The following is a 26,549-nucleotide window of genomic DNA, read 5'->3' as shown; positions in this document are numbered from 1 at the left end:
AATGTTAGGAATGTTGTCTTGACTAATGGTTGAAGAAGAGTTGATGAGAGAAATAACTTTAGCAAAAGAAGCTGGACTGATTTGGATGTCTAAAAATGGATTAACCTGTTTCTATGGCATGTAAGGAAAAATTTAATTATAAGATATAAGGCATGAATTAAAAAAGTTCATGGCAGATAGTTTTGCCTTATTTTTGGGAGAGGAAACAAGATTATCCTTGTCAAAGAGTCCTATAGAATCCTATAAGAATTTAGAACAAAAAAAATTTCAGATTTATTAAATTAAAACACATAAGTTAAAAAGTGTTTATAGTTATTAAAGTTTCATCTTTTTTTTTGTTCCGAAATCTTATAGGACTTTTTGGCTAGAGTAGACCCACATGTGAGAGATTAAATGTTAGACTTGTATTTGTTAATTTTGCTCCAAAAATAAAACACCCTTAAAGATCTTTCAAATGTCTTTGAACCTGAGATTAAATAAAAGATTTAGTAAACTGAGAATGAAACTTAGCATCACACAACACCGTTTTATATTGATTACTTGCATAAATAAAAAGATGATTTTATCCATATAAAGTTTTCCATCATTCAATTTGCATGATTTGTTTTAATATTTTTAATTAGATAAAACATTTTATAAAAAAATTAAAGACATAAACAAAATAAAGAAAGGGTTTTTTGAGTTAATCTAGTTTTAATTATACTTATATATTTTATTTTATTTATTTATATTATTTGGATAGATTTTTTAATTTTTCTTTTTTTTCTTAATAAATTTAAAAAATATCTCACTTTAAACACATTTATACATATTTTTAAGCCAAAAAAGTAGTTAACAAATTGTTGCTTTTTGCACATTTTATAACGATGAGTTTTTAATTTTTGCACTTTTGCAATTTATTGCAAAACATCTGTGCCCCCCCCCCCTCTCATCCTTTCTACCTTAAATTTGGGCAAAGTGGCAGAGGGGTACCAAAAAACAAACTATTAATTTAGCTCATGCATACATATTATTAAGAATCAGAATAGCTCATGTATACATATTATTAAAATAAGTAATTTATATATTACTATTATATACTAAAATAATTTATACATCTAATAAAATAATAATACACACACCAATCATGTCAAGTAAAAAAATTTTTTTAATTTAATAACACAAAAATTTTTAAAAAGATTAACAAATCGATCTTAAGATTAGAAAAAAGTTAAAAACTTGAAAGACTTGTTTTAATAAGGACTTGTTTTAATTAAAAGAGTGCCTCCCCAAACCTCTGCTCAACTGTGTTTTTTTTTTTTAATTGTTACTACAGTTTCACCTCATCAATTCGAAAACAAGAACCTTGAAATAAAAAGTTACTATATGGAGAACAAGTTGAGCGTAGTACTATCAAGGACATGGTGGGCATGGTATTATACTCATTCTCAGCACCAGTACCACTACCAGTACTGCCAGTTTGGGTAGGTAGTATGATTAACTATAATTAAAATACCTCCATAACATTTTCATTAATAAGCCATGGCTGATGTGCAAGTATTACATTTAACTTATTGAGATTTTTTAATTTTTGTGGGACATTAGATAATCCATTAAGCCAATTTGGATCACCATGATTTATTAAAAACATCTGCTCACATCCTTCAATTAATAATGAACATTGATGTCGAGATGCACCCTAAATAAGTTATTAAAAATGTTAAGATGCATTTAAAAAACTAATAATTTTGGTAATAAACAACAAAATTTCACTACAAATGTCTTTAAAAAATAAAATTTGTATTAAAACTTTTATTAAAATTTTTATTAAAATAAATGATAATGATAAATAATTTAATTAAAATAATGATAAATAATAAATTAAATGATAAATAAATTATTTATAAGTACTACGTTGCGACAACATATTTTCAAAAGATAAACACTTTTGTTTAAACGATCTTAATATTAATCTAAACAATCTTAATGGCTTATAATAAAAATAATAATAATTTGACTTTAGCAGGAAACTATTTATACTTTATAATATAGAAATTTAAATATATAGTTTACCATTTATAATATATATTAACATTGATAAGAATAAAGGAGTAAAGAAAAAAGACTTGAGTAATTTGTATATAATAGTCACATGTTTTATAACAAATTTTTAAATAAGCAAGTATTAAATTTCAAATATAAAAACAGCCTTTTTAAAAAAATTCAACCGAGTTTGCATTAGTTAGCTAGCAGGATTTACCCAAAATATTTAAACTTGCTGCAACAACATTGACATCAACAACGAACAAATATTGACATCAACAACATTGACATCAACAACTGCAACAACATATCACCACCAAAATGATCCACCAGAAAACAGACGCCTGTTCATTATTTCTAGAAAACATTGTAAAAAAGTTTTGTCTTAGCTGAAGCCCCTTATTCTCAAGTCACGAAACCTTGTATTTTATCTCAAAAATAGGCTCCCAAGAAATCTGAAGAATCTAGCAGACAAACAGGTTGATACATTGCTTGACATTCATGTCACTCCAGCATCTGTATTTAAAGTGATTTCCCGCTTAGACTCTTCTAAAGCTTGTGGTCAAGACAACATACCTGTTACAGTCTTGCAGAAGTGCTCTCCGGAGCCGTTGACTATGCTTTCAAAACTATATAACAAGTGCTTATCAGAGTCTTGTTTTCCAGCCTGCTGAAAAGCAGCATCTGTTATCCCTATTTCAAATATTCTGGAGAGCAATCTGACTTGTCTAACTACCACCCAATTAGTCTTTATACTATCATAAGCAAGGTTTTTGAGCGTTTATTTAACAAACATTTAATTTCTCATTTTGAATCTAATAACTTACTTTCTGATCACCAATATAAATTTTTATCTTCGTTTTAATGCTGATTTGTTAACTGTAATAACCAATAGGTTTTATCATGCATAAGATAGATGAGGAGAGGTTAAGGCTATTGCTTATGACATTTCTAAAGCCTTTGATAGAGTTTGGCATGCTGGTATTCTCCATAAGCTCTCTTCTAATGATGTATCAGGTAACATTTTTAAAATTATTGAATCCTTCCTTGTCAATTGTAGTACAAAAGTTGTCCTTGATAAACAGATGACAAAAAGATGTCCTTGATGAACTATTCTTTATACCCTGTAACTTCAGGGGTTCCCCAAGGTTCTATTCTTGGCCCTATACTTTTTTTAATTCACGCTGATTATACAACCAATTTTTTTTTTTTTTGATAAGAAGCCAATACACTCTGATTGCTTGGAGGGGGCATTTGAGCTTGAATAGGATCTCACTTCTGCAAGCCTTCCCAGGAAACAGGTGTGGCTTTTTGTCTTGTAAAACTAACAAAATAGAAAACTAAAATAAATTTAAAAAGAGAAAACAAAAAAAAAATATTAATTTTAATAATCTGGGTACTGTTTTTACTTTTGTTATTTAAGGTGGTTGTTATTTTCAGCAATGAAATTGGATAAGCAAAGCAGAAAAAAAAAACAGTTTTAAGTCGACATTAAAAACAATGATTTTCCTATATTTTATTTGTTTTTTTAAAGAGGAAAGCAAAAATATAAATTACTATCTGTTAGTAAAATATATTTGTATAATTTTTATGTAACAAGTATATATTATTCCTATGTAATGCATGCATACATTTTTATATATAACTTTTTATTATAAAATTATATTTATTTGTTCATTAGTATACAAATGTTTAGCTTATTTGAAAAAGGCATTTACTTAATCATTTATTTATTGTTTTTTTTTACCACTGGCCATTGACCACTGGTACCACTGGTCATATATTTGCTTGGTAACCATTTATCTTTTCCCTCTGTATAAAAAAATCTTTTTGTTGTATGTTTTTGAATGATACACATCTCTTCACATTCAGATTTCTTACAACATTTAAGCCTCGTAGTGTATTTTCTAAGTAAAACACACATACCTATATACATAGTTTTTAAGTTCAAATAAGCCATGCCATCTACACATTATGCACATAGTTTCAACTGTTTCATATTACCTTTATATTCCTGTAAGTTTTTTATCCCCAATTTTTTAGCGCTTTGTAATTTTGGATAGCTGTTGCTTTTTAACATTAAGCTCTGTACACTTAGTTCTACCTGCCCACTCCATTTTGATCTACTATATTATTGGTGAAATATACATAAACAATTATTAATAATAATTGTTATGCAATTATTAACAATAATTATTCATAATTGTTTACGCATAACATAACAGACAAAAAGGGAGGGGCGGGTAAAAAACAAAAAAATTTAGGAAGTAGTGGGACTTGAACCAGACATTTTGCGTATGAAGTAAATGCCTTGTCCAAATAAGCTAAGCACATCTACAGTACTGTACTGTGTACAGTACTGTATTTTCTGTCTTCTTTCTGTCTAAGTAGTCCCAAACATGTTTGATTATATTCAAATCAGGGCTCTGAGGAGGCCAAGGCATGGTTTGAAGCACTCTTTCCTCTTCCAGATTTACAAATAATTTTTAACTAATTTACAAGTATGTTTGAGATCATTATCCTGTTGTAGGATAAAATAATCCCCGATCAGTTGTCATCCAGAAGGCACAGTATGATTATGTAAAATATTTTTACGTTTTCCACCTGTGAGCTTTTTTTGTTCTAACAATATCCCCAACCGCTTTTATTGAAATACACCCCCAAACTTGAATATTCCCTCCACCATGTTTGATAGTTGATGATAGACATGGCTCCTTCAATGCCTCTCCCTTTCTTTGCCTAACATACTGACGCCTATTTGTCCCAAATTTTTGAAATTTTTTAAAGATTCATCTGTAAACAATACCTTGTCCCATTAATTTTTCTGCCACTCTTTGTGCTCTCTGGCGAACTTTAATCTTTTTTCTACCATTACCATTACCATTGCGTAGTAAAGGCTTTTTAATAGCTAAACAGGCTTTTAATCCAGATTTTATTAAAGATCTTCGCACAGTAGATGCATGTACTAAAGTTCCACTAGCTCTTTTAAGATTTTGAATAAGTTCTGCACTTACTTTCTAGCAATTTCGTAGCTTTTTTCGTAGTTATTTTTAAAAACTATTCATTGCATAGGCTTAACTTCTTGGGACAACAACACTTCTTTTTATCTTCTACATCACCAGTTTCATTATATTTTTTAACTATTTTTTGAATTGAGGCTTGCGAACAATTCATACGTTTGGCTATTTTAACTTGACTACAGCCCTCTTTATGTAAAACAATGGTGCGATTTCTATCATTTACTGATATCTTTGGCATTTTATTAGTACTGAAGTTATACTATTAACAAAATCATTAACTAAAATAAATAAATATAGCTTATTTAAAACAATATCTTAGTTTAACTTAATAAAAACTCAATATTATTTACTTATATTTATTTAAATGTACATTTTTTTTAAAATTTTGCAGGTGTTACTTTCTTTTGCACTTTCATTAACAAATCAATATAATTATATATAACAAAAAAAGTTATACATAAAAAAAACACATGCATTACATAAACATATTCAATTTAACTTTAATGAAAAAAACTAAGTTTTGAAACTTAGTTTTTTTTGCAATACCTAATATAATAAAACTTGCAAACAGCCGTGACTAAGTTATCTAAAATAGAATACTCATGCGTTAACTACCCTTTGTCTTTTTGGATTAATTCTTCTTCCAATATTTCTTGATCATTTTACTAAATCCATTGCAAAACTAGCATCTGCTAAGGTTGCATCTCTTTGTCATGCTTGCCACTTTCTTACTCTAGATTCTATACTCTATCTCCATATATCTCTAATCTGTCTTTTGTATGGAATACTGTTACCATACCTGAAGCGGATCTTCAAATGATGCCCTTTCTCCTTTAGATAAGAAAGGTTATTTTTACACAAAAGTCTTTTAGACTTTTTGTAAATGCAAAAACGCATGGTAAACATTGGACCTGCTCTTGCAGCCAACCTTCAACCATTATCAAATTGTCGTAATGTTGCTTCTCTTTCTCTTTTCTATAAATACTATAATGGACACTGATTTGAAGAGCTAGCGTCTCTTGTGCCATCTACTAAAATTCATTACCATGTTACTTGTCATTCAATTAAGTCTCATCCTGTTACTGTTGGGCATTTCCAAAAAATCACGTACAGAAACTCGAATATGATTTGTTTATTATTTTCACAATAATAAAACTGGCTAGTAAATCTCCGATTTGCTCTCATTTAATTCTAACCTATAAAAATATTTTGTAAACAAAAAATGGTATACATTAGTAATGTTAACAAAGAGTAAATTAAGTTTGAAGTGGAATCACAAACAGAACAGAAAAACTCAAATTTTAGTGACTAGATAAATAAACTTTAACTGCTCGGAAAATAAAAGTTTCAGCGTAATGTATATTTTTTTAAATAATGTTTTAAACATTAGTAAAGCTTTCCAGAAAGTTACAGGCTTGCACTTTGTATTATAGTCACAGCAATCATTTATATGCAGTTCATGAATGATCACGCATGGAAGTCATACACAGAAGTTGCGAATTTGTTAACTTTATGTTGATATTTTTAAGAAAATAAATTACTTGTGAGTATATAAAGTGAAATATTATACTTCTACAACTCATATTTAATATATTTTCAATGAGAAATGGCAGTCATCAATTATTTCTAGCTAAAGTATAGCGTTTTGAAAATTGTTGTTTATTTTCAAACTGTAGCGATAATATTATGGAAAAAAAAACAAAATGATCAAAATATATATATTTTACTTATTCAGGTAGCCTAAAATATGATAAAAATATTTTTGCTATAAATATTTTTTAAGAAAATCATAATAGTATTCATATTGCTTTAAGTCCGAGCTTTTAATTGTTAAAACAAAGAAAAACAAAAAATCACACACAGAAATGGAAACGCCCTGTCGTTATTAGTGACTTTAATGCTCATCGCACTGAATGGCTTGTCTCTAAAGCTACTGATCCTTCTGGCACTAATGCTTATAACATCTGCATTTCTTAATCGCTTACTCAGATAGTTAACTTTGTGACTCAATTTTCTGACAACCCTAACCATTTACCTTTATTCCTTGATTTATGTCTTGTCTTTGATCCCATGTTAAGCCTTCTCAAGAAAAGTATGCAGCTTTTTGCCTCATATGTCCACACATTAATTTTTTATTTTAGACAACTTGGTCTCGGCTGTTTGAAAGTTTTATTCAATACTTCAACACTGCAAAAAAAACTAAGTTTCAAAAACCAAGAAAGCAAATCTATTAAAATAGGAGAATAAAATAAATAATTAGAAAAAAAATAAAAATACTAATTATTTAAATAATTTGTGCACTGTTTTCATTTTATTTTTTAGTGTGGTCGTTATTAAATTTACTATTTCAAAAAACTTTGAAATACATATACTTTTTACATTAACACTTTATCATTCGCAACCAGACTCGAAAACCAGTTACTTTAGTGGAACAGATAAAGCTTTAAGAGCCACAGAGAAGAAGGAAAAAAGTATACATAAACGTAAGAGTTAGCTAAAAACTATTAAAAGGTGTTAAACAGTATAAAAGCACAAAAATTCAAGCAAAGATTTGTTATTAATAACTGCTTATATATTTCATCAATAACATAAAAGTCCAAAAAGGGCGGGGAAAAATAAGCGCACTGTGCCAAGTGTTAAAAAGCAACAAGGTATCCAAAACTAAAAAGCGCTAAAAGAGTGGGGATAAAACATGTACAGGAATAGAAAGGTAATATGAAACAAATAAGGCTGGGTGAAAAATGCGTAGACGGCATGGCAAAATTGAAGTTTAAAAACTATGTACACATGTGTGTGCACCTTACTTAGAAAATGCACTAAGAGGCTTAAATGGTATAAGAAATCTGAATATGAAGACATGCTTATCATTCAAAAACATACAACAAAAAGATTTAAAAAAAGAAATAAAATAAAGGAAAATAATTATTTTTAATATCGACTTTTTTGCATTGGCCATGTCTAATTATGTTGCAGAAAAAAACAACCACCCTAAAGAAACAAAAGAATAACTCACTTGAGAATAAACAGCTATTTATTGTTGCAATAAATTGATATGAAAAAGCAGTGTCTGATGCTAAGCTCCATTATTCTCAGTTCACTAAATCCTGTATCTGATCTCAGAAGTTAGGCTCTAGAGACTTTTGAAACATTTTTAAATGCGCCATTAACAAGGGTAGGTCTAACACTCCTTCTCTCATTCATGAGACTGATCTTATTACCTCTCCCAAGGATAAGGCTGAACTCTTTGCATTGAACATTTCTAATTCGACTCTTGAATCTTATGGCAATTCTCTTCCTTCTATTCCAATTAAACAAGCTAATCCCATTGTTAGAATTCAATTCACTCCAGCTTCTGTTTCTAAAGTCATAAACTCAACTTGTTTCTCCGCGCAGCGACCTTGTTCGTCAAGGTTCGTGTTTCGGAGTTATAGAGTTGAGAGAGGGTTATAACCACAATTAAGTAGCCTCCTCATCTATAGTGGCCGTCTGGGCCTTGGGGGGGTGAAATAACAAAAAAAAAAAAAAAAATCTCGATTAAACTCTTCTACGGCTTGTGGTCCAGACAACATTTCTGTCATAGTCTTATAAAATTGTTCTCCAGAACTCTCTTAAATTCTCACTAAACTGTTTAATAAGTGGTTGACTGAGTCTTGTTTTCCTGACTGCTAGAAAATGGCATCTGTTGTTCCGATAGAAACTCTGGTGAACATTCTAAAACCTCCAATTACTGTCTGATGAACTCCCAATAGGGTTTTCAATCCTCTCTCTATACGACTGACTTAATAACTGCTGTTATTGAAAAATTCTATCGTACATTAGATAGAGGCAGCAAGGCTAAAGTTATTGTTCAAGACATATCTAAAGCTTTGGAAAAAGTTTGGCATGCTGATCTTCTCCATAGGCTTGCTTCATAGGGTGTATCTGGGAAAGTTTTCAAGATTATCAAACTGTTTTTTTCTAACCGCTTTATCAAAGTCATTCTCAAAGCCAGCAATCTTCTTCATTTCCAGTAATTTCTGGGGTAGCTCAAGGTTCTATCCTTGGTCCTGTTTTGTTTCTTATCTACATTAATAATCTTCCTGACAACCTTTCATTTAAAGTAGCTCTTTTTGCTGATGACTCAACTTAATACTCCTGTCTTGAAAAAAAGTCTATTCTATATTTTAGAATAGGAACCCTCTCACTGAGGCCTCTTCTTTATGCCTTCTTAGATTATTGTTTACTACTGACCCTCTTATGGAAACCATATAAACAATCGATTGCTAAATTAGCATCTGCTAAGGTTGCTTCTCTTTATTGTGCTTGCCATGTTCAAAAGATGAAACATTTTTCAAAAGTGGAATATATAAATTACCCTCACACTGTCAAGCAGTCATAAAACTTTCTTTTTTTTTTTTTAATCTGACTTCATAAATTTAAGAATACAAGTTAATTTGGTTAACAGGTTAAATTTTAGTCTTTAATTTGAAAGGGTACAATTTTTTTAGAGATAAGAACCCAAACCTAAATTCGCAGTTGTAGAATCTTGGGTTTCTGGAATCACAAAAATAAGGGTTCTGGAGAATGAGTTCTGAAACCCTTATTGCAAAACAGGGCTCGGAAAACCTTAGGGTTTTAGAACTCAAAAAAAATTTCAGAACTTGGTTTCTGAAACCCTTTGTGTATATAAGGGTTCTGGAACTCTTCAAGTATAAGAGGGTTTGAAACCCATATGGGTTCTAGAGCACCTCTTAATCAGGTTTCCAAACCCCAATTATAATGTAGCGTGACAGCAGGAAGAAAGAATAATTTCATAATTGACTTAAACAGTAAATTTAGAAACAAAAACATCTTAAAGTTAAAAAAAATCTAAATGTAGTTTTTATTTTTTTAAAACAGTACCTGGTTTGTTATTAGAACCCGCAGGGTTCCAGAAATCCATAACTCGGGGTAATGAGAAAGGAGTTCATGAACCCTTATATTTAAAAGGGGTTTTAGAACCTTTTTCAGGTTCCGAATTCTAGAATCCCTCAATTTTAGGGTTCTGAGGGGTAACAGGTTCGGAACCCTTTGCGATTCTAATCACTGATTTTTTTCCATCCTGGTAAATCTTCCATACTTGCAGGCATGCTTTAGAACATCTTCCATACTTGCAGGCAGGCTTTAAAACAATGCAGGCATTGTTTTAAAGCGATAAGCTGCCAGCAATTTACATAGACATAAGCAATTTTACATACACCTAGAGCGATTTCCATTAAACAAATTGTTACCATTTTTTAACTTTTAAATTATTCTATAGGTAAGATAAAAGAAGTAATTAATTTTATAAAAAACCGCATTAACTTTGGAATGACAATTATTTAAAGTTGAATGATAATTATGTCAGATTATGAATGATATGTTAGATTATCCAACTTAGATATAAGCGCTATTTACTGATGACTCAAACAAAATTAAAAACTACTAAAATTTAATCACTATTAAGCTAACTATTTTAAATAGTTAAATAGTTAAATAACAAACTTTTTTTGTATACAAAGTTATTAAACGAAACATTAAAAAAAAACCATAAAAGAAACAGATAAATTTTTTTTATCAGCTTGCAAGCACAATAATATATTCATGAATGCAATAAAAAAAATTTACCTAAATTTTTATTTAATAATAAAAAATAAATTATGAATAAAAAATTAAACTGTATTTTATCTTTACTTTATATTATACTTTATTTTTATTTTGCTTTTACTTTATTGTAATGATTGATTTTTGAAGCTTAAAGCAAAGATCATAATATTTTAATTTAATTCTGATGAAAAATATATATAATTTTAACTAATTTAACAAAAATATATAATTTTATTCTGATAAAAAATATATATACTCCCTCTGTTCTAAAATGTTGTTCCGATTTGCATTCGATGTAAAGAATTATTGAAAATAAATTACGTTTTTAATTAAAAACATTTTTTATATAAAATTTAGACGTTTTTCTATAATATTATGAACAACTTATGGCAATAATATTATCTTTCACCACCACACCATTTATTTCTAAAAATGTTTTTTCTATAAAGTATTTTATTGTGAAATACTGTTCCGATTTGTTAAAAATGAATTATAAACTTAAAAATTTAATAACATTGTAACATTTTTGTGGAAAAAATTATATATAGTAATAGCTTTTGAAAAACTCTTATTTTGTAATCAATTATTTAATAGTAGTTAAAACCATTTAGTTTAAATACTTCATCCTTAATAGACTTAATTGTTTTTAAATCTGTAGCAAATAAAGTCAGAAGTTTAATTGCAAGCGCTCTTATTGCATACACTGCAATAACAAAAAACTTAGAAACAGACAACATTTTGGTTTGAAAAGATTTCAAATGTGCTTTGAATATTTCAAAATGAATAAAAGAGCAACGTAGAGTGATTTATAACAAATTATTATCTCAAAGCATTAACGGAAAACTAAAAAAAGGCTTACTTTCAAATACTGTTGAAAAATTCAATGTGTGCACTAATGCAATCACTAACCTTTGGCATTGTGGACAGAAAATCTAACCAATTTCTTTTTTTGTCAAACTAAGTGTTCTAAGAAAGCCCTTTAAATTTTTACACCAATAAATAATTTTGATTTTTGATTTACTTTATTATATTATCATATATAAGTATGTGTAGACAAAGAGATATACAAAAATCAGATAGGCATCCTAGATTTGGGTTATTGTGGTATATAAATACGCAATTCGTGCATATGCACATATACACACATGTGTGCATATACACACATATACACACATATATATGTGCATACACACTCAATTGCGTATACACCAAAAAAACAAGGGCTGAAGCACTAACAAAACTAAAATATATATACACACAAGGGCTAAAGGTATAAAAAACCTTAACTAATAAATAAAGTACCATAAAAAACATAATTTGTGAAAAACATAATTTGTAAAAAAAAAATCTTTTTGCAAAAATTTGGAGGGGGTGCTAGGCCCCCTTGGTACTCATGTCATCGGGGTCTTTGATAAACATTTTCAAATTATTTTTTAAGTAAGTCATTTTATTAAAGATATTAGATTTTTTTCTCATCAAAATCAGCAATAAATCAAATCAGAATGGTATTTTCGAACAAAAAAACATGAAATTGGAACAGTATTTCAGAACGGAGGGAATATAATTTAATTTTGATTTAATATGTTTAATTTAATTCTGATTAAAAAATATTTAAATTTATTGAAAATAAAGTTAATGATGAGGTTTACTTAACTGTCAAATTTATTTTAAAATATTACTAAATATTGCTTAATATTTAAATTGCATTTATTCTTAAAAAAAAATTAGTTCACTTTTATCGCAATTGCTTTTTTGCTTTTCATTCCTAAACATTTTTTATAACTTAAAATTAATTTGCACAAAATGTAAGTTAAACTTGTTTTTTTTTTTGTTTTTTTTTTTGTTTTTAAAACATCTTCGCTTCCAACAAGGCTGCAAGCAGCCACTAATTAAAGTTACTGAAAAAGAAAAGATGAAGATTGTAGAGCAAGATAACAATTGACAGACGACTTAAAAGATTGCAAATTAAATGAGTCAGGAAAGCAAGATGAAGAAAGTGAATTCCAAAGAGCTGATGTTCGAGGAAATAAACTAGACGAATAAGCGTTTTTGGAGCACTTAGGAACAGTCACAGAAAAAGGATGAGACTTAATTGAATGACGAGTAACACGAAAATGAATTATAGTAGTTGGCACAAGAGACACTAGCTCTTTAGAGCAGTGCCCAATATAGTATTTGTAGAAAATAGAAAGAGAAGTAACATTACGACGATGTGATAATGGTTGGAGGTTGGCTGCAAGAGCAGGTCCAACTATGTTTACAACGCATTTTTGCACCTTGTCTAAAAGAGAAAGGGCATCATTAGAGGATCCGCCCTAGGTATGGCAACAATATTCCATACAAGGCCGGATTTAAGATTTATAGAGATAGAGAATAGAATCCGAAGTAAGAAAGTGACGAGCTCGATATAGAGATGCAACCTTAGCAGATGCTAATTTTGCAACTGATTTGATATATGGTTTCCAAGAAAGATTGGAAGTAAGAGTTAATTGTAGAAGATGAAGAGCAGGTGACTCATCGAGTACATCACCGTTCATAAATATAGGAAGATCTAAACTTTTGCGATAACGATTGGCTGAAAAAAATTGAGTTTTATCTGAATTTAAAGTTCACCAGCCACTGTGAGCCCCATGCTGTAGCAGAAGTGAGATCCTTTTCAAGCTCAAATGCCCCCTCCAAGCAATCAGAGAGTGTTGGTTTTTTATCACGACAAGAATAAATGGTAGTGTCATCAGCAAACAATGCCACCTTAGATGAGAGAATATCTGGAAGATCATTAATGTAAATTAAAAAGAGTATAGGGTCAAGAATAGAACCTTGAGGAACCCCTGAAATTACAGAATAAGAGAAGAGTGTTGTCCATCGAGAACAACTTTTATGCTACGATTGGAAAGGAAGGATTCAATGATCTTAAAGATGTTGCCGGATACACCATAAGAAGAAAGCTTATGGAGAAGACCAGCATGCCAAACTTTATCAAAAGCATTTGAAATGTCGAGAGCGATGGCCTTAACCTCTCCACCTTTATCTAATGCACGATAAAACCTGTCAGTTATTACTGTTAACAAATCAGCTGTAGAACGAGAAGATCAAAAGCCATATTGATGGTCAGAAAGTAAGTTATTAGATTCAAGATGAGAAATTAAGTGTTTGTTAATTAAAGATTCAAAACCCTTGCTTATGATAGGAAGAAGACTTATGGGACGGTAGTTAGACGAATCAGATCGCTCTCCAGAATTTTTCAAAATAAGAATAACAGATGCCGCTTTCCAGCAGACTGGAAAACAAGACTCTGATAAGCACTTGTTGAATAGTTTTGAGAGTATAGATGACAGCTCCGGAGAACACTTCTGCAAGACAATAACAGGTACGTTGTCCGAGCCACAAGCTGTAGAAGAGTCAAGGCAGGAAATCACTTTAGATACAGATGCTGGAGTGATATGAATGTCAAGCAATGGATCAACCTGTTTGTTGGCAATATCAGGTAGAAAGCAACTAGTGGAATCAAGAGATGATATTGATGAAAAGTTTTTAGCAAACAATTCAGCTTTGTATTTAGATGAGGTGACAAAGTCTGAACCATACAAGAGAGGTGGAATTATAGATTTGCCCTTATTTTTGATATTATTAAAAATTCTCCAGAAGTCACGAGAGCCTAATTTTTGAGATGAGATACGAGATTTCATGACCTGAGAATAGCGGGTTTTGGCGTTAGACAAAACCTTTTTACAATTGTTTGTAGCAGTAATAAACAAACGTCTGTTTTCTGGAGAATTGTTTTGCTGATAATTATGGAAGTAACGGTTTCGATTGGCAATCGCAGCAGCACAGTGTGAAGAAAACCATGGAGAAGAGTGAGGCTTGACCTGGAATCGTCGAGAGAGAATAAAAGATTCCATGCCAGCCTGAATCCACGAAGTTATGTAAGAAGCACATTTGTCGACAGAAAGACGAAAGATTTCTACACAAGGAATGAAGAAAATCACGGAAAGAATCCCAGTCAGCTTTACTGTAGTTGTAAGAGGTTCGATAATAGGGGGATTCAGGTGATGAAGAAGAATGAGATATTAGTTTTAGAGAGATCAAACTGTGATCAGAAGCACCTAAGGGTGAATGTGGAGAAACTGAGTACTGACTAGGATCAGAAACAAGACATAAGTTGAGTAGAGAAGCTAAATGATTCGGGTTGCCTGGAAAGCGAGTTGGAAAGTTGACTATTTGAGTTAGGGATTGAGAAAGGCAAAAGTTGTGGGCTTTAATGCCTGCCAAATCACTGACACTAGAACCAAGCCATTCAGAGTGGTGAGCATTAAAGTCACCAACAACAACTATATTAGCTGATGGATAAAGAGAGAGGGCACGGTCAATATGATCAGAAATAACATCAAAAAGAGTGCAGTCTTGAGATGAAGGAGAGCGATATAGAACAAATAGAAAGGCAATAGAGTGAAGTGGTGCTAAACGAAAGCACATAAAAGAATAGTCTGTGGATTCAAACTTAGTTTCACGACAAATGGGTGAATTCTTACGAATGTAAATGCCCAGGCCAAGCATGTGACTATTGGAGTCTTTACGAATTAGAGGAAGATAACCATCAACACTAAGATCACAAGATGAGACAGCTGAACTCAAATTAGTCTTACAAAGAGCAAGTAGGTCTGGTGAACTTTGCAAGAGATAAGACTCAACAGAAGAAAAGTTACTTCGAAGACCACGAATATTAGTGAATGATAGGTTTAGAGAACTTGGTGATGATGATGGTTTTTTGTGTTTTATAGTTTTTGGTACTTTATTCATATTTAAATTAGATTGAAGAACTTGACTCAAAGCATAGATAGTACTCAGAACACTGTTTAATAGCGCTAGTTAAAACGCAACAATTAAATTTTAATAAATGATATATACAGAGATATAATTTTAATAAATGGTGTTTGGAGAAATAATCTTTGCTTTCACAACTAAATTGCTGATAAAATAATTAACTTTTAATAAATAATTTAACGTAATTTTTTTTATTTGTTTCTCGCTTTTTTTTTTAAAGTAAAAAATTATTTTTAGTTGCAAAGCCGCAATTAGAAATTAAAGAAATAATAATTTTAAAAAATTTAACATATTTTAATTAATTAATACTAATGTCAAAAAAAGAAAGAAATTTGTTTATATCAAACATTTGTAAAATATAATGATAAATATAATTATTTAATATCAAAAAAATAATTAAAAGAAAAAAAACATTCACTAACACTACTAATAAAAAAACAAACAATATTTATTTAATAACAATATTTAACTCGTTTTGCGGTAATTAATATTATTGTAGCAAACAAGTATTATTGATTTATGTCTTTAAAAAACAAATAAATAAAGAATTTCATGACGTAAAATTCTCATTAGGCTAATGTGTTAAGCATTTGTTATTTAAAACAAGGCCTGCAATGCAGTTTATTATCATGTTTCTTATTAAACATTGATTATAAAATATTAAAAAGACAAAATAAAATTTGGGTTTTAAATTCAAATATAAAAAATAAAACTAGCTACCATAATCCCTATAAAGTAACGCCAATCAAGAGGCAGTGGTCCATCATAATTCATTAGATGGGTTTCAAATTGAAAAAAACAAGTCAAATAATCTGTATGGTAAGCAAGGAGTTGTTTAACATGTGAAATTCTTCCAGTTACAATGTAGGCATCAATAAAAAGATTCTTGATTTTCTCATCATTTGTGTTAGTTGGCACACACTGAAAAGTTTAAATACAATTTAACTACAAAAGTTATGTTCTGTTGCATTTCATGTTTTTGTGTTAAAATTAAAAAGCAATAAAAAAGTTAAACATGTTTAAAACATTAAAAAATCACAAAAAATGAAAAAGACGACATTTGTCAATTTCTGTTTTATAACATAACAACATTAACAACATTAATAACATTAAAAACATTTTCTGTTTTATAGCATAAAAACAATAATAAAATATAAATTCAAAAAATACAACATTAACTCATATTATATTAAATACTCAACTAATGCTATGATTTTCAATACTAAATATTGATAAAATGATATACAATTAATATTGGTTTGTAATATTAAATTTACAATGACTATAACTTTTGAACCATTGGTAAATAAGGTTAAAAAAAGATGTGATAGATTCTCCGAAACTTTCTCTTACATGTAGCAACAAAAAAAAATAGTCTCTTGAGCATTTAAGTGATATAAACGAAACCAAATGCCCAAAAAAATGAACACTTAACTTTAGAATTAAAACAATATTTTGACTTTATCAAAAAAAATGAATACTTAACTTTAGCAATGAAACCATATTTTGAACTTTTGAGCAAGTCAAAAAAAACTATATTTTTGATGTTTTGCTTTTCATTAAACTGCAGGTTTGTTTATTACTTAGTATAAGTTCTCGTAAATATGAAGTCAAGATAATCATTACAAGAGAAATTTAAAAAAAAAAATTTCTGTAATGCTGCGAAAGTAAAAAAAATCTGCTGTCAACATACCCTGGATTGATGATAGATTTAGTTCACTAATTTAAAGATATGACTTTTATGAAGATGTCAGCATTTCTTTCCTGCTTGCTGACATCTCTCTGTCTGAAAGCTATGTGATCATACACTAGGGTGTCCCAAAAATATATCATAATTTGAATTGTAATGTGCGGAATAATACATTTGACATAATTTTATCCATTGAGTTAAAAACATAATTTTTCTTTTTGTTTTAAAGATAAAACAAAAACAAAAAATTAAGTTTTTAACTCAATGGGAAGATTATTTAGGTGAATTTACTTTTATATAATAATTTATAATAAAAATTGATTTTTATCCGAGTCAATTTTTATTCATGTTTTGACAAAAGCATGGCTAACAATAATTATGGAGAAATGCTCAGAAGGTATTACTAGCCTAATCTCGAAAAAAGCAATAGGTAAATCTGTAATTAATTAACAAAAGCATCACATTTTTTACATATTTAATCCTAACTTTTTAATGTTTATTTTTTGATTTTTTCAGCACCACACAGATCAACATCAAAATTGGTTGTCCAGTTGCTTCCATGAAGATGTATCTAAGATGCTTCAGGTTTGCTGATTTGCTGAGTTTGCAGAGAGAACAACAAACAGATAATTACTGGTGTCTGTATTCTGAGAGAACTTGTCAATTTATGGGAACAGGCTGGGTTTAATGATGTTTTTATTGTGACAGAGCCAACTATCAAGACCAGAATCACCGAGAAAGTCAAGGAATACCACACTTTAAAAATACTATACTAGAACTACCAGAAAGTAGCTACAAAAAGGTGAACACTTTTTAGAAGATAAACACTTTTTTAGAAGGTAAACACTTTTTTGAAAGAGAGCAGCGTTCTCTTCTCTATTATTAAAACAAATATACTTGATTTAATAAAAAGTGATAAAAATAGGGATGATGCGGCTAAGAAAGTAGACATTAAATTCTTTAGGCTTTGTCTCAGAAAGGATATGTCAAATTCGGGAACATGGACAATAAATTTTGTGAAAATGCTCACAGGGCACATGAAAAAATAATTAAGATGTCTGAGAAAATCCTAAGAGTTTTGTATCACAGCTCTTCATAAGAATACTTTCCAGAGAGGTTATTACAAGTATCTTTGTGAGCTTCTGGCATTTTTTCTAGAAGCTGAGTTATCAAACTTTTTATTTAAACAGCGTACATCTCATCATGAAGCAAGATTTATGGCTGACTATATATTTACTGGTTATTCAGATGACTTAAATGTACCACCCTGCTGATTCAGAGACAAAAAAAATACAAAAAAATCTGAAAGCTGAACCAACATTGTATTTTTTCATGGACTCTTCTTTCTAAAAACCCCTAACGCTTCTCAAGCACCTTCAATGGATTTAATGACGTTCAATATTGCTTTTCAGCTACTAACAGTAGTTGAGTTTAAAGAATTTGCAGCAATAGGAAAGGTTCTTTACCAAAGCCTTAAACCCCATACATGGTATCTGTCTCTGCAACAAGTAATTTTTGCTCTTGCTGATAAGGATCTGAATACCGAAGTTAAGACCAACATGTTAAACAAGCTGCTTTCTTATGATATCCCGGAGTTAAAAGATTTGAATAAAAAGAGGCCTGAAACTAAGGTTGAAATTATTTAAAACATCAAAATTAGAAGACTTTGTCAAAGAGCAGTCCTACCTTTTGTTCTTGCTATAAGAGATCTCCAAGAAGGAAATTCTGCTATGGAAAAAAAAGGCATCAAAGCATGTGAAAATGAGAAAGTTTCCCAGTCTTTTACTTACTTTTCAATGTGTGTAAGAACACTTGCAGTTGTAAATAACTGTGCAGAACGCCACGTTAAGTTAATTCAAGATTTCATTGAGAGAAAACACAATGAAGGCAGGCTTCAGGATACTCTCCAAGTATTTTGTTCAATAATACGAAATATAAATGTGATTTTTAGTTGTTGTTAATAATAATGATTGTTAATGTATAAGTAGTACTTTTTTTATAAACTTATGTATTTGTAAGGGGTCGTCCATAAAGTATGACGCTCATAGGGGGGAGGGGGGAGGTCTTCAAAAAGCGTACGAAAGCGTATGGGAGGGGGGGGAGGGTTCAATTTAAAAGTACGTACTTCGATTTTCTAATTTATCACAATTAACCAGCTAATCATTAGAAAAGTTACATTCTGACTAAAGATTCTAGTTTGCCAACATAAAAAGATGTATGGTATATGGAGTAGAGGGTATAGTTTTCCTCTATGCACACACATGTATGGGCGCCCTCAGAATTTTTTGATGTTCCAGATAGGACACTTTCACACATCGTGCAAACTCCTAACTTAAGTTTGTTTATACCTATGCCAAATGAGGAGGCCTTGCAAAATATCGGGATGGCGGAGGCCTGTGAATAAAAAGCCTTAAAATACTTACCCTCCCGACCCCCAAAATAAGAGGGATGTAAATTTTGCATGGTCATAACTTTTTTGTAATTTACAATATTTTTCTACAAAAATTAAAATCTGTCCATAAATTTAAATTTAGTTTTAGATGTTAAAGTTAAAAATTTTGCTACATATTTCCCTCACGTTTGGGCAGGGAAGGGGGGAGGCAAACGCTTTAGGGCTTATTGTTCATAGGCCCCCGCCGCCTCCGCCATCCAAATTTTTTGCAAGGCCACCTCATTTGGCATATTAACAAACTTAAGTTTGCACGATGTGTGAAAGTCTTCTATCTGGAACATCAAAAAATCCTGAGGGGGCCCATGCACACATGCCACCCCTTATATACTGGCCCTGAGTAAGACCTGAGGGCCGTAATTGATGCGACGGAGTCACCCCAAAAAAAACGTGTCAATGGCGTCTCAAAATCTTCCAAATTTGACCGCTAGGTTTTGCTAAAATAAAAAGCTTTTTTAATTAGCAAAAGGGCACAAAATTTGCTGTTGCCCCTTCCCACTGGGTTTTACCCTTTGTTTTCAATATTACTGATCTCACCTTAGACTCGTTTTTTACTTACTAAAGCGGGGTGCCTGAAAAAAACGTCCACCTTAAGTATAGTTTATTTACATTTGATTCGTTATTAAAACAAAAAAAAGTTATACATGGATTTCACCAGGAATCGAACCAGGATCTCCGATGACCATTGCCGCAGCATTAACCTCTCGCCCAAATACGCACTTATCGTTATTAAATTTTAAATTTATTTAAATTATTATTTGCATATATACTTAAAGACATTTTTAAAATGCGCAAACAAAGAGCTTTGGGGTCGTATAAAGTATCTAAGGTACCCTCCGTCTTTTTTTTTTTTAATTAAACTTTTTTATTAGGAAAAAAAAATAAAAGAGGGATGAGGGGGGGGGGGATATTTGAGGGGGGGGGGTATTTGAGAAACGTACGTACTTTTAAGGGGGGGTGGGGACATAAAAGTACGCATGGCAACAGGGGGGAGGGGGGTCAAATTTCAAAATTTTTAGCGTACGTACTTTATGGACGACCCCTAATTTAGGTAGTTCAGAGCAACCGGCAAAAGATTTCAAAGAATGCTACAAAGAAAGATTTTAAAATTATTTAGTTGAATATTGTTTGTATCAATAATAATATTGGTTTATGTTATATTAAAATATTATTTTTTGATGATTGAAAAAAATGATATTTTGATGTTTGAGAAAAATGAGTAACCTCCTCAAAGTGAGGAGGGGGGGTTAAACTTTTTGCTGTTCATAGTTTTCGAACGTTAAAAGATTTTTGTGTCAATTTTAAATTTTATCAATGGATATAGATTTATTTAAGAATAGTAAAAAAAATAATCAACATGTTGCTCTCACGTTTGGGGCAGTTATAGCTAAAATTTTAGCGCTTTTTTGTTCCCAGGCTCCAATCATTGCAATTTTTTGCAAAGCACCCCTATTTGACATAAGTATAAACATATATGTTTGGAGTTTGTTCTATGTCTGGAAGTTAACCTCAAATGTTAAAAAATGCTGTATCCGCACATGCGCCTATATTCTTAAAATTATTTGCTGTTCATTTTGTTGCATTTAAAACAAATTTTTCCTTAAAATTGATGATTTATTTTATAAAAAAATTCACTTAAAGATTTTATGGCAAGCATTTTTGTTAGTTTAACACGCACAATTTTTTTGTTTGTTTAAGTAATAATAGCAAGAGTGACCTAAATTTTACCACTACTGAACAGGATGATATTTAAATAATGCCATCAATGGCTATCGAATAAAACAGAAAATGTTTGGCCCTGAACTAGAGGTTAAAATTTCAAAAAATGACAAATATAGTTCAACATCAGAATCAGACTATACATTATTTTATAATTTATGATTCTGATGTTGCAACCAATAAATTCAGTAATTTTTTTAACAATATTTAACAAAGAGCTTTAACAATTCTTCTATAAAATTATAGGACACAATATCTAATTAAAGTTGTTATAAATTGATTGTAATTTATCATAAAAATTACACATTTATAAATAAAAATATAGAAATATAATAATACTCTTACTTAATTTGAATAAAATGTTATATAATCTCTTAAAATCGTTTGATACCTACGTATCACTAGTGAACTTTTATCTAAACTCATTAAAGGCTAGCATTAAAAAAAAGTCTAACAACTGTTTAGCCAATAGCATCATGTGGAAAATGTCTGTATGGAAATTTTTAAATGGTACTTGTAAAATATTCATCAAGATGAACATTTTTGTACCGGCCCATCAATTACCGAAAGATGAGCAGACATGTTTGTGCTTTGTGTTGTGGAAACATTTGTTATACAATCATGACAGTTCCTATAATAGAACGATAAACAGATCCAACAGTTGCTAAATTGTCTGATATAAAACATAAAAGTTGACTTTAAGCAGCACCCTGATCATGTTTTTTATAAATAGAGAGGGTATTGTGCAGGCCTCAGCAGGAAGTGAGAGCTTTAGCTATCGCTCTCACCCACACTTCCTTAAAACGGTTTATGGGAGCAATTTAAGGCTCTCACAAAAGTATAATTTTTTCTCTCAAAAGTATAATTATCATTGTAACTAAAATAAAAAACACAAAGTCATTTTTATTTAAAAAAATAATAATAATAATTGCATTTTTTTTTTTTCTTCTTTAAAAAACCATGTTTTATTTTCTTAAAACCATGTCTATTTTTTTGTGAATAGGCTTTGTTAGAAACTTCATAACTGAGGTTCACATTACTCTCAACAGAATGACTGTAAAATCCTAGCCCAGTTTAATTAGAATTTTGTTTTTATTCTTTTTTATTCTGATTCACTCCCAACAAGGTTGTTAGCAACTATTAAGTTAGGAGTTATTAGAAAACAAAGAATAAAGTTAAAAAGCCAGAAGACAAAAGCCTTAAAAAGTTGTAGGTTAATAAGTTGAATGAGTCTGGAAAACATGTAGATGGGTGAGAGTTCCAAAAGGTCAAAGTGTAGGGAAAAATACTATACAAATAAAAGTTTTTAGAGCATACAGGGACAGATACAGTAATAAGATGTGACTTTGCTAAATTAAAAGTCAGGAAAGAATAAGTTTTGACTAATGGAACTAGAGATGATAGCTCTTTTGAGCAGCCTCCATGATAGTAGGACCTATTTGTATTATTAGAAAGAATTGCAACTTTATGAAAATGGAATGACTTGGCAGCTTGAAAAGAAGCTTGGCAGATAAAGCAGGTCCAACTATGTTTACAGGGTGTTAGCCAGCCTGATGGCGCCGCGTATAACGCTGTTTCCCAATTGGTTTAAAATTCCCAAAGATTTTTAAGATCATAGTAAAAATAAAATGAAATCAGTCTCAGATTTAAACTGTTGCGCTAAACTAGTAAAAAACACAATTAGTACGCGCGACAAGGAAATAAATTAAGTTAATCAATTAAGAATTAAGATCGATTTTTTAATGTGAAAAAAAAAGTGTCGTCATAAACAAGCAAGATCATTCATTCTAAAGTTGAAAAAAAAATGTTTTTCATTTTTAATTGACGTCAGTTATTCTCCAGTTAAAATTGTTCAATACGTTTAATAAATTATTTTTTAAATTTATTTTTGTTATTAAAAAACTCTTTATTTACATTCTTGCTTTTTATATTAAGTTTGGAAAGTTACAAATAAAATTTGCATATTAATAAATATTATAATATAAAATAAGTTAATAACGTTTTTATATTAAAAGATTTATTAATAATTTCGGTAAAATAGGTTAGCTGGGAAAGTAAACCGAAAATAACAACAACAAAAAAAATAAAAAATAAAACTTGCAATGAAACGTATCGTGTATGTTATATTTGCGTTAAACATAAAAGAAGATAATTAAATAATATTATAATATTATTAATTATTAACAAATGTTTACAATAATTACAATAATTAACTTTTTTTTAATTTACAAACTCAAAATGTACGTAGATATTTAATGTATATTTGTAAATTGAAAAAAATCGATCTGCCCTTTAAATGTCTTGTTACTTACTTGGTGTAGTTAAGGCAATTTTAAAATACTATAGCGTCTGTATGATATTTTGTTGACTACTACATATTTCCGTTAAATGATCAGGTCTGTGAATCAAGAAAAGACGGAAAAAATAAAATGATAAATTTTGCGTTTTCATAAAATATAAATATTTGAAGCGAAAAAACCCAGACTGTAGATTCTTTTTTTTTTCTAAATCTTCTTAAAATCCTAATTCGCTTGTCCAAATTCGTATAAGATTTTAAATAAATACGATTTTTAAGTAAAATGAACATCATAGATTAAAAACTTTTAACACTTATTGACGCTTTTTCTTCATTGCAAGTTCTTTTTTGGTTGGAATTCTTGTATTTTTTGTAAAAATTGTTAGAAATATTGTATTTTGACAACTATATAAAGCTAATAGGTCAGAAACGATTAGAACTATGATCTATAGTAAACTAAGGCACTTTTTCAAAAGATTTTAACTAAATTCATGTTAACGCTGATGAGCGAAAGTGATCTAAAGTCTCCAAAATGGTATTCTTTGTATTCACATCTAGGGGTAGTAAAAAGGATTAGAAAATTATATAAAAAAGAGAAAAATTCTACATATATTAAAAAAACCTGAAGCGAAAAAAATATAACATTTAAAGCTTTTGTTTGGACATAATACGCCTATAAAATTATTTCAAATAAACAAATTCGAATAATTTGTAAATCGCCTTAACCACACTACAGTATTTAAATTAAAGTAGCATTTTATTTGACGGAAATTAGCGAGCCATCCAATTTTTCAATAAAAGGTTATTAAAATTTCGGAAACTTTAATTTAACTTTCATTTAAAAGCTATCGATTTAAATAAGTTTTTTACTATTCAAATTTATCTTATGATAAAAATTGTAATATAAAATATGATGAAAAGTAATACGATTACCTATGTAAGACAGTTAAAAAATTTTTTTAACTATTTTAAAATTTGTAGTTTTAAAATACTAAGTATTTTAAATCTGAAATATTTGAAATCTTTCCATATAATTAGGGTTGACAAACGTCTGGATTTTACAAAAATTACAATTTTACGGATTTTACAAACCTGTAATAATTTTTTTTTTTAAAGTTTTCCTTCGTAAAAGCCGTAAAATTCTGGCATTTCTAAGTATAATATATAGTTTTTTTTATCGATTGTCGTTAAAAAGTTGTTTTAGCAAGTTAAAAAGTAACAAGAGGATCTCGGAAATCGTCAAAAATGTTTTGTTTAAAATTAAATACTACTTAGCATTTTTTTTTAATTTTTAATTTAAAAATGAAAATAAAAATAAAAGAAGACAATATATGTAACTAATCGTTTGAACCTTTTAAAACTGTATTTAAAAGCGATTTACGCAATTAAAATAGATCAAAGTTTCAATAAATAAATTTATTAATTCATTCATTAAAACTGCAAACAATTGTCTTTTGTTCTAGTTTTCTCTCAACAATATTAAAAAAAAGGAGAGAAGCAATTTAAAAATGAAAACTGACAAAAATTGCTCAAAATGAAACAAGTTGAATAATTATAAATAAACATTTATAAAATATAAAAATGTTCCTGAAAAATAAAACAGAAAAATATTCCTATGAATAACCCAGCAAAAATAGAAAATTTTTATTGAAACTTAATTGTATCTAAAAAATTATATCTACTTTTTTAAATGTCAGAATGTAATGACTTTTTTTTTTAGCAGCACCTAAATTCCCAATTTCGCTAAAACGCTGTATGAATTTTTTTTCTGGCTAACACCTTGGTTTACAATGCACTTCTAGACCATATCTAGAAGAGAAAAAGCATCATTAGAAGAACCAGCCCAAATATGACAACAGTATTCAGGGGAAAAAAACAATAAAGAGAACCAATCTTAGCAGATGCTAACATAGCAATTAATTTTTATATGGTTTCCATGAGAGATCAATAATGAACAATAATCCAGGGATATACAAAGAAAAGGACTAGTGAGAGGATCGCCATTCATCAATATAGGAATGTTGACAGTATTGCGATAGTTTTTTGCATTAAATAACTGAGTTTTGTTGGAGTTAAAATTCACAAGCGATTGCAAGTACCAATCTGTCAAGATCGGCTGCTTGTTCTAAGCAATCAAAAAGAAAAGACAGGAGTATAAAGTTGTCAAGATTACTGTCAACTTTATACTCCGGTCAAGACAAGAGTATAAAGTTGAGTCATCAGTAAAAAGATACCAAGGAGAGAACCTTGAGGTACCCCAGAAATTAATAGAAATGAAGTCTTGCCCTTCGATGATGTATTTAATAAAGCAGTTTGAAAAAAATGATTTGATAATCTCAGGAACTTTTCCAGATATACCATAAGAAGCAAGCTTATGTAGATATGTAATGAAAACTTTTGATATTTCAAGAGCAATAGCCTTAGTCTCACCACCTTCATCTAATGCACTATAAAATCTTTCTGTCACAGCAGTTAGCAAGTCAATCCTAGAGAAGAGTGAAAACCATAGATAAATTAGAACCGTAAATGCTACTTTCCAGCAAGCACGAAAGCAAGATTTTGCTATAATAAATAAACAATATTTCCGAGAGAGTTGTTTTTTGAGAAAGATGATCAACACTGATCGGCTGAAATGATAAGAATTGAAAAGTAGACAATCAAAAAATGTTCCAGACAATCAAATTTTTTGTTAGTTTGTATCAAATTTTTATGCATAGCAATTTGTGTGTCACACTTTTTATGTTTGTGGTTGATAGCACTGCTTATACCGCAAAATTCCCACTTAGTTTAAAATTCCAAAACAAAAAAATAAAAATAAAAACTTATACTGAGCCTTGTTTTAAAGTGTCAAGTTATAAATACAAAAAAGCCTTTTAAATAATTTTTTTTCAGTGTTTTGTTATAAAGGCACTTTAGCGAGCCTTTAAA

The 26,549-nt window shown here is 29.7% G+C and overlaps 1 protein-coding gene across 1 annotated transcript in view; it reads right to left on the bottom strand.

Annotated features, from left to right (window-relative positions):
• Window positions 1-26,549, bottom strand: part of LOC100201772 (sestrin-1) — a 62,111-nt gene that overhangs the window by 24,489 nt on the left and 11,073 nt on the right. Inside the window, exons 3-4 of the mRNA XM_065794011.1 lie at window positions 16,188-16,388; window positions 1,496-1,678 (exon numbers count right to left, since the gene is read on the bottom strand). Coding sequence (XP_065650083.1) covers window positions 1,496-1,678; window positions 16,188-16,388 — 384 coding nt within the window. The remainder of the gene's footprint in view (window positions 1-1,495; window positions 1,679-16,187; window positions 16,389-26,549) is intronic.

The sequence above is a fragment of the Hydra vulgaris genome, chromosome 03 (assembly GCF_038396675.1).
Source record: "Hydra vulgaris chromosome 03, alternate assembly HydraT2T_AEP".
In the NCBI taxonomy this organism is placed as follows: domain Eukaryota; kingdom Metazoa; phylum Cnidaria; class Hydrozoa; order Anthoathecata; family Hydridae; genus Hydra; species Hydra vulgaris.
The sequence above is the reverse complement of the archived record's forward strand: the minus strand, read 5'-3'. Positions and strand labels throughout refer to the sequence as shown.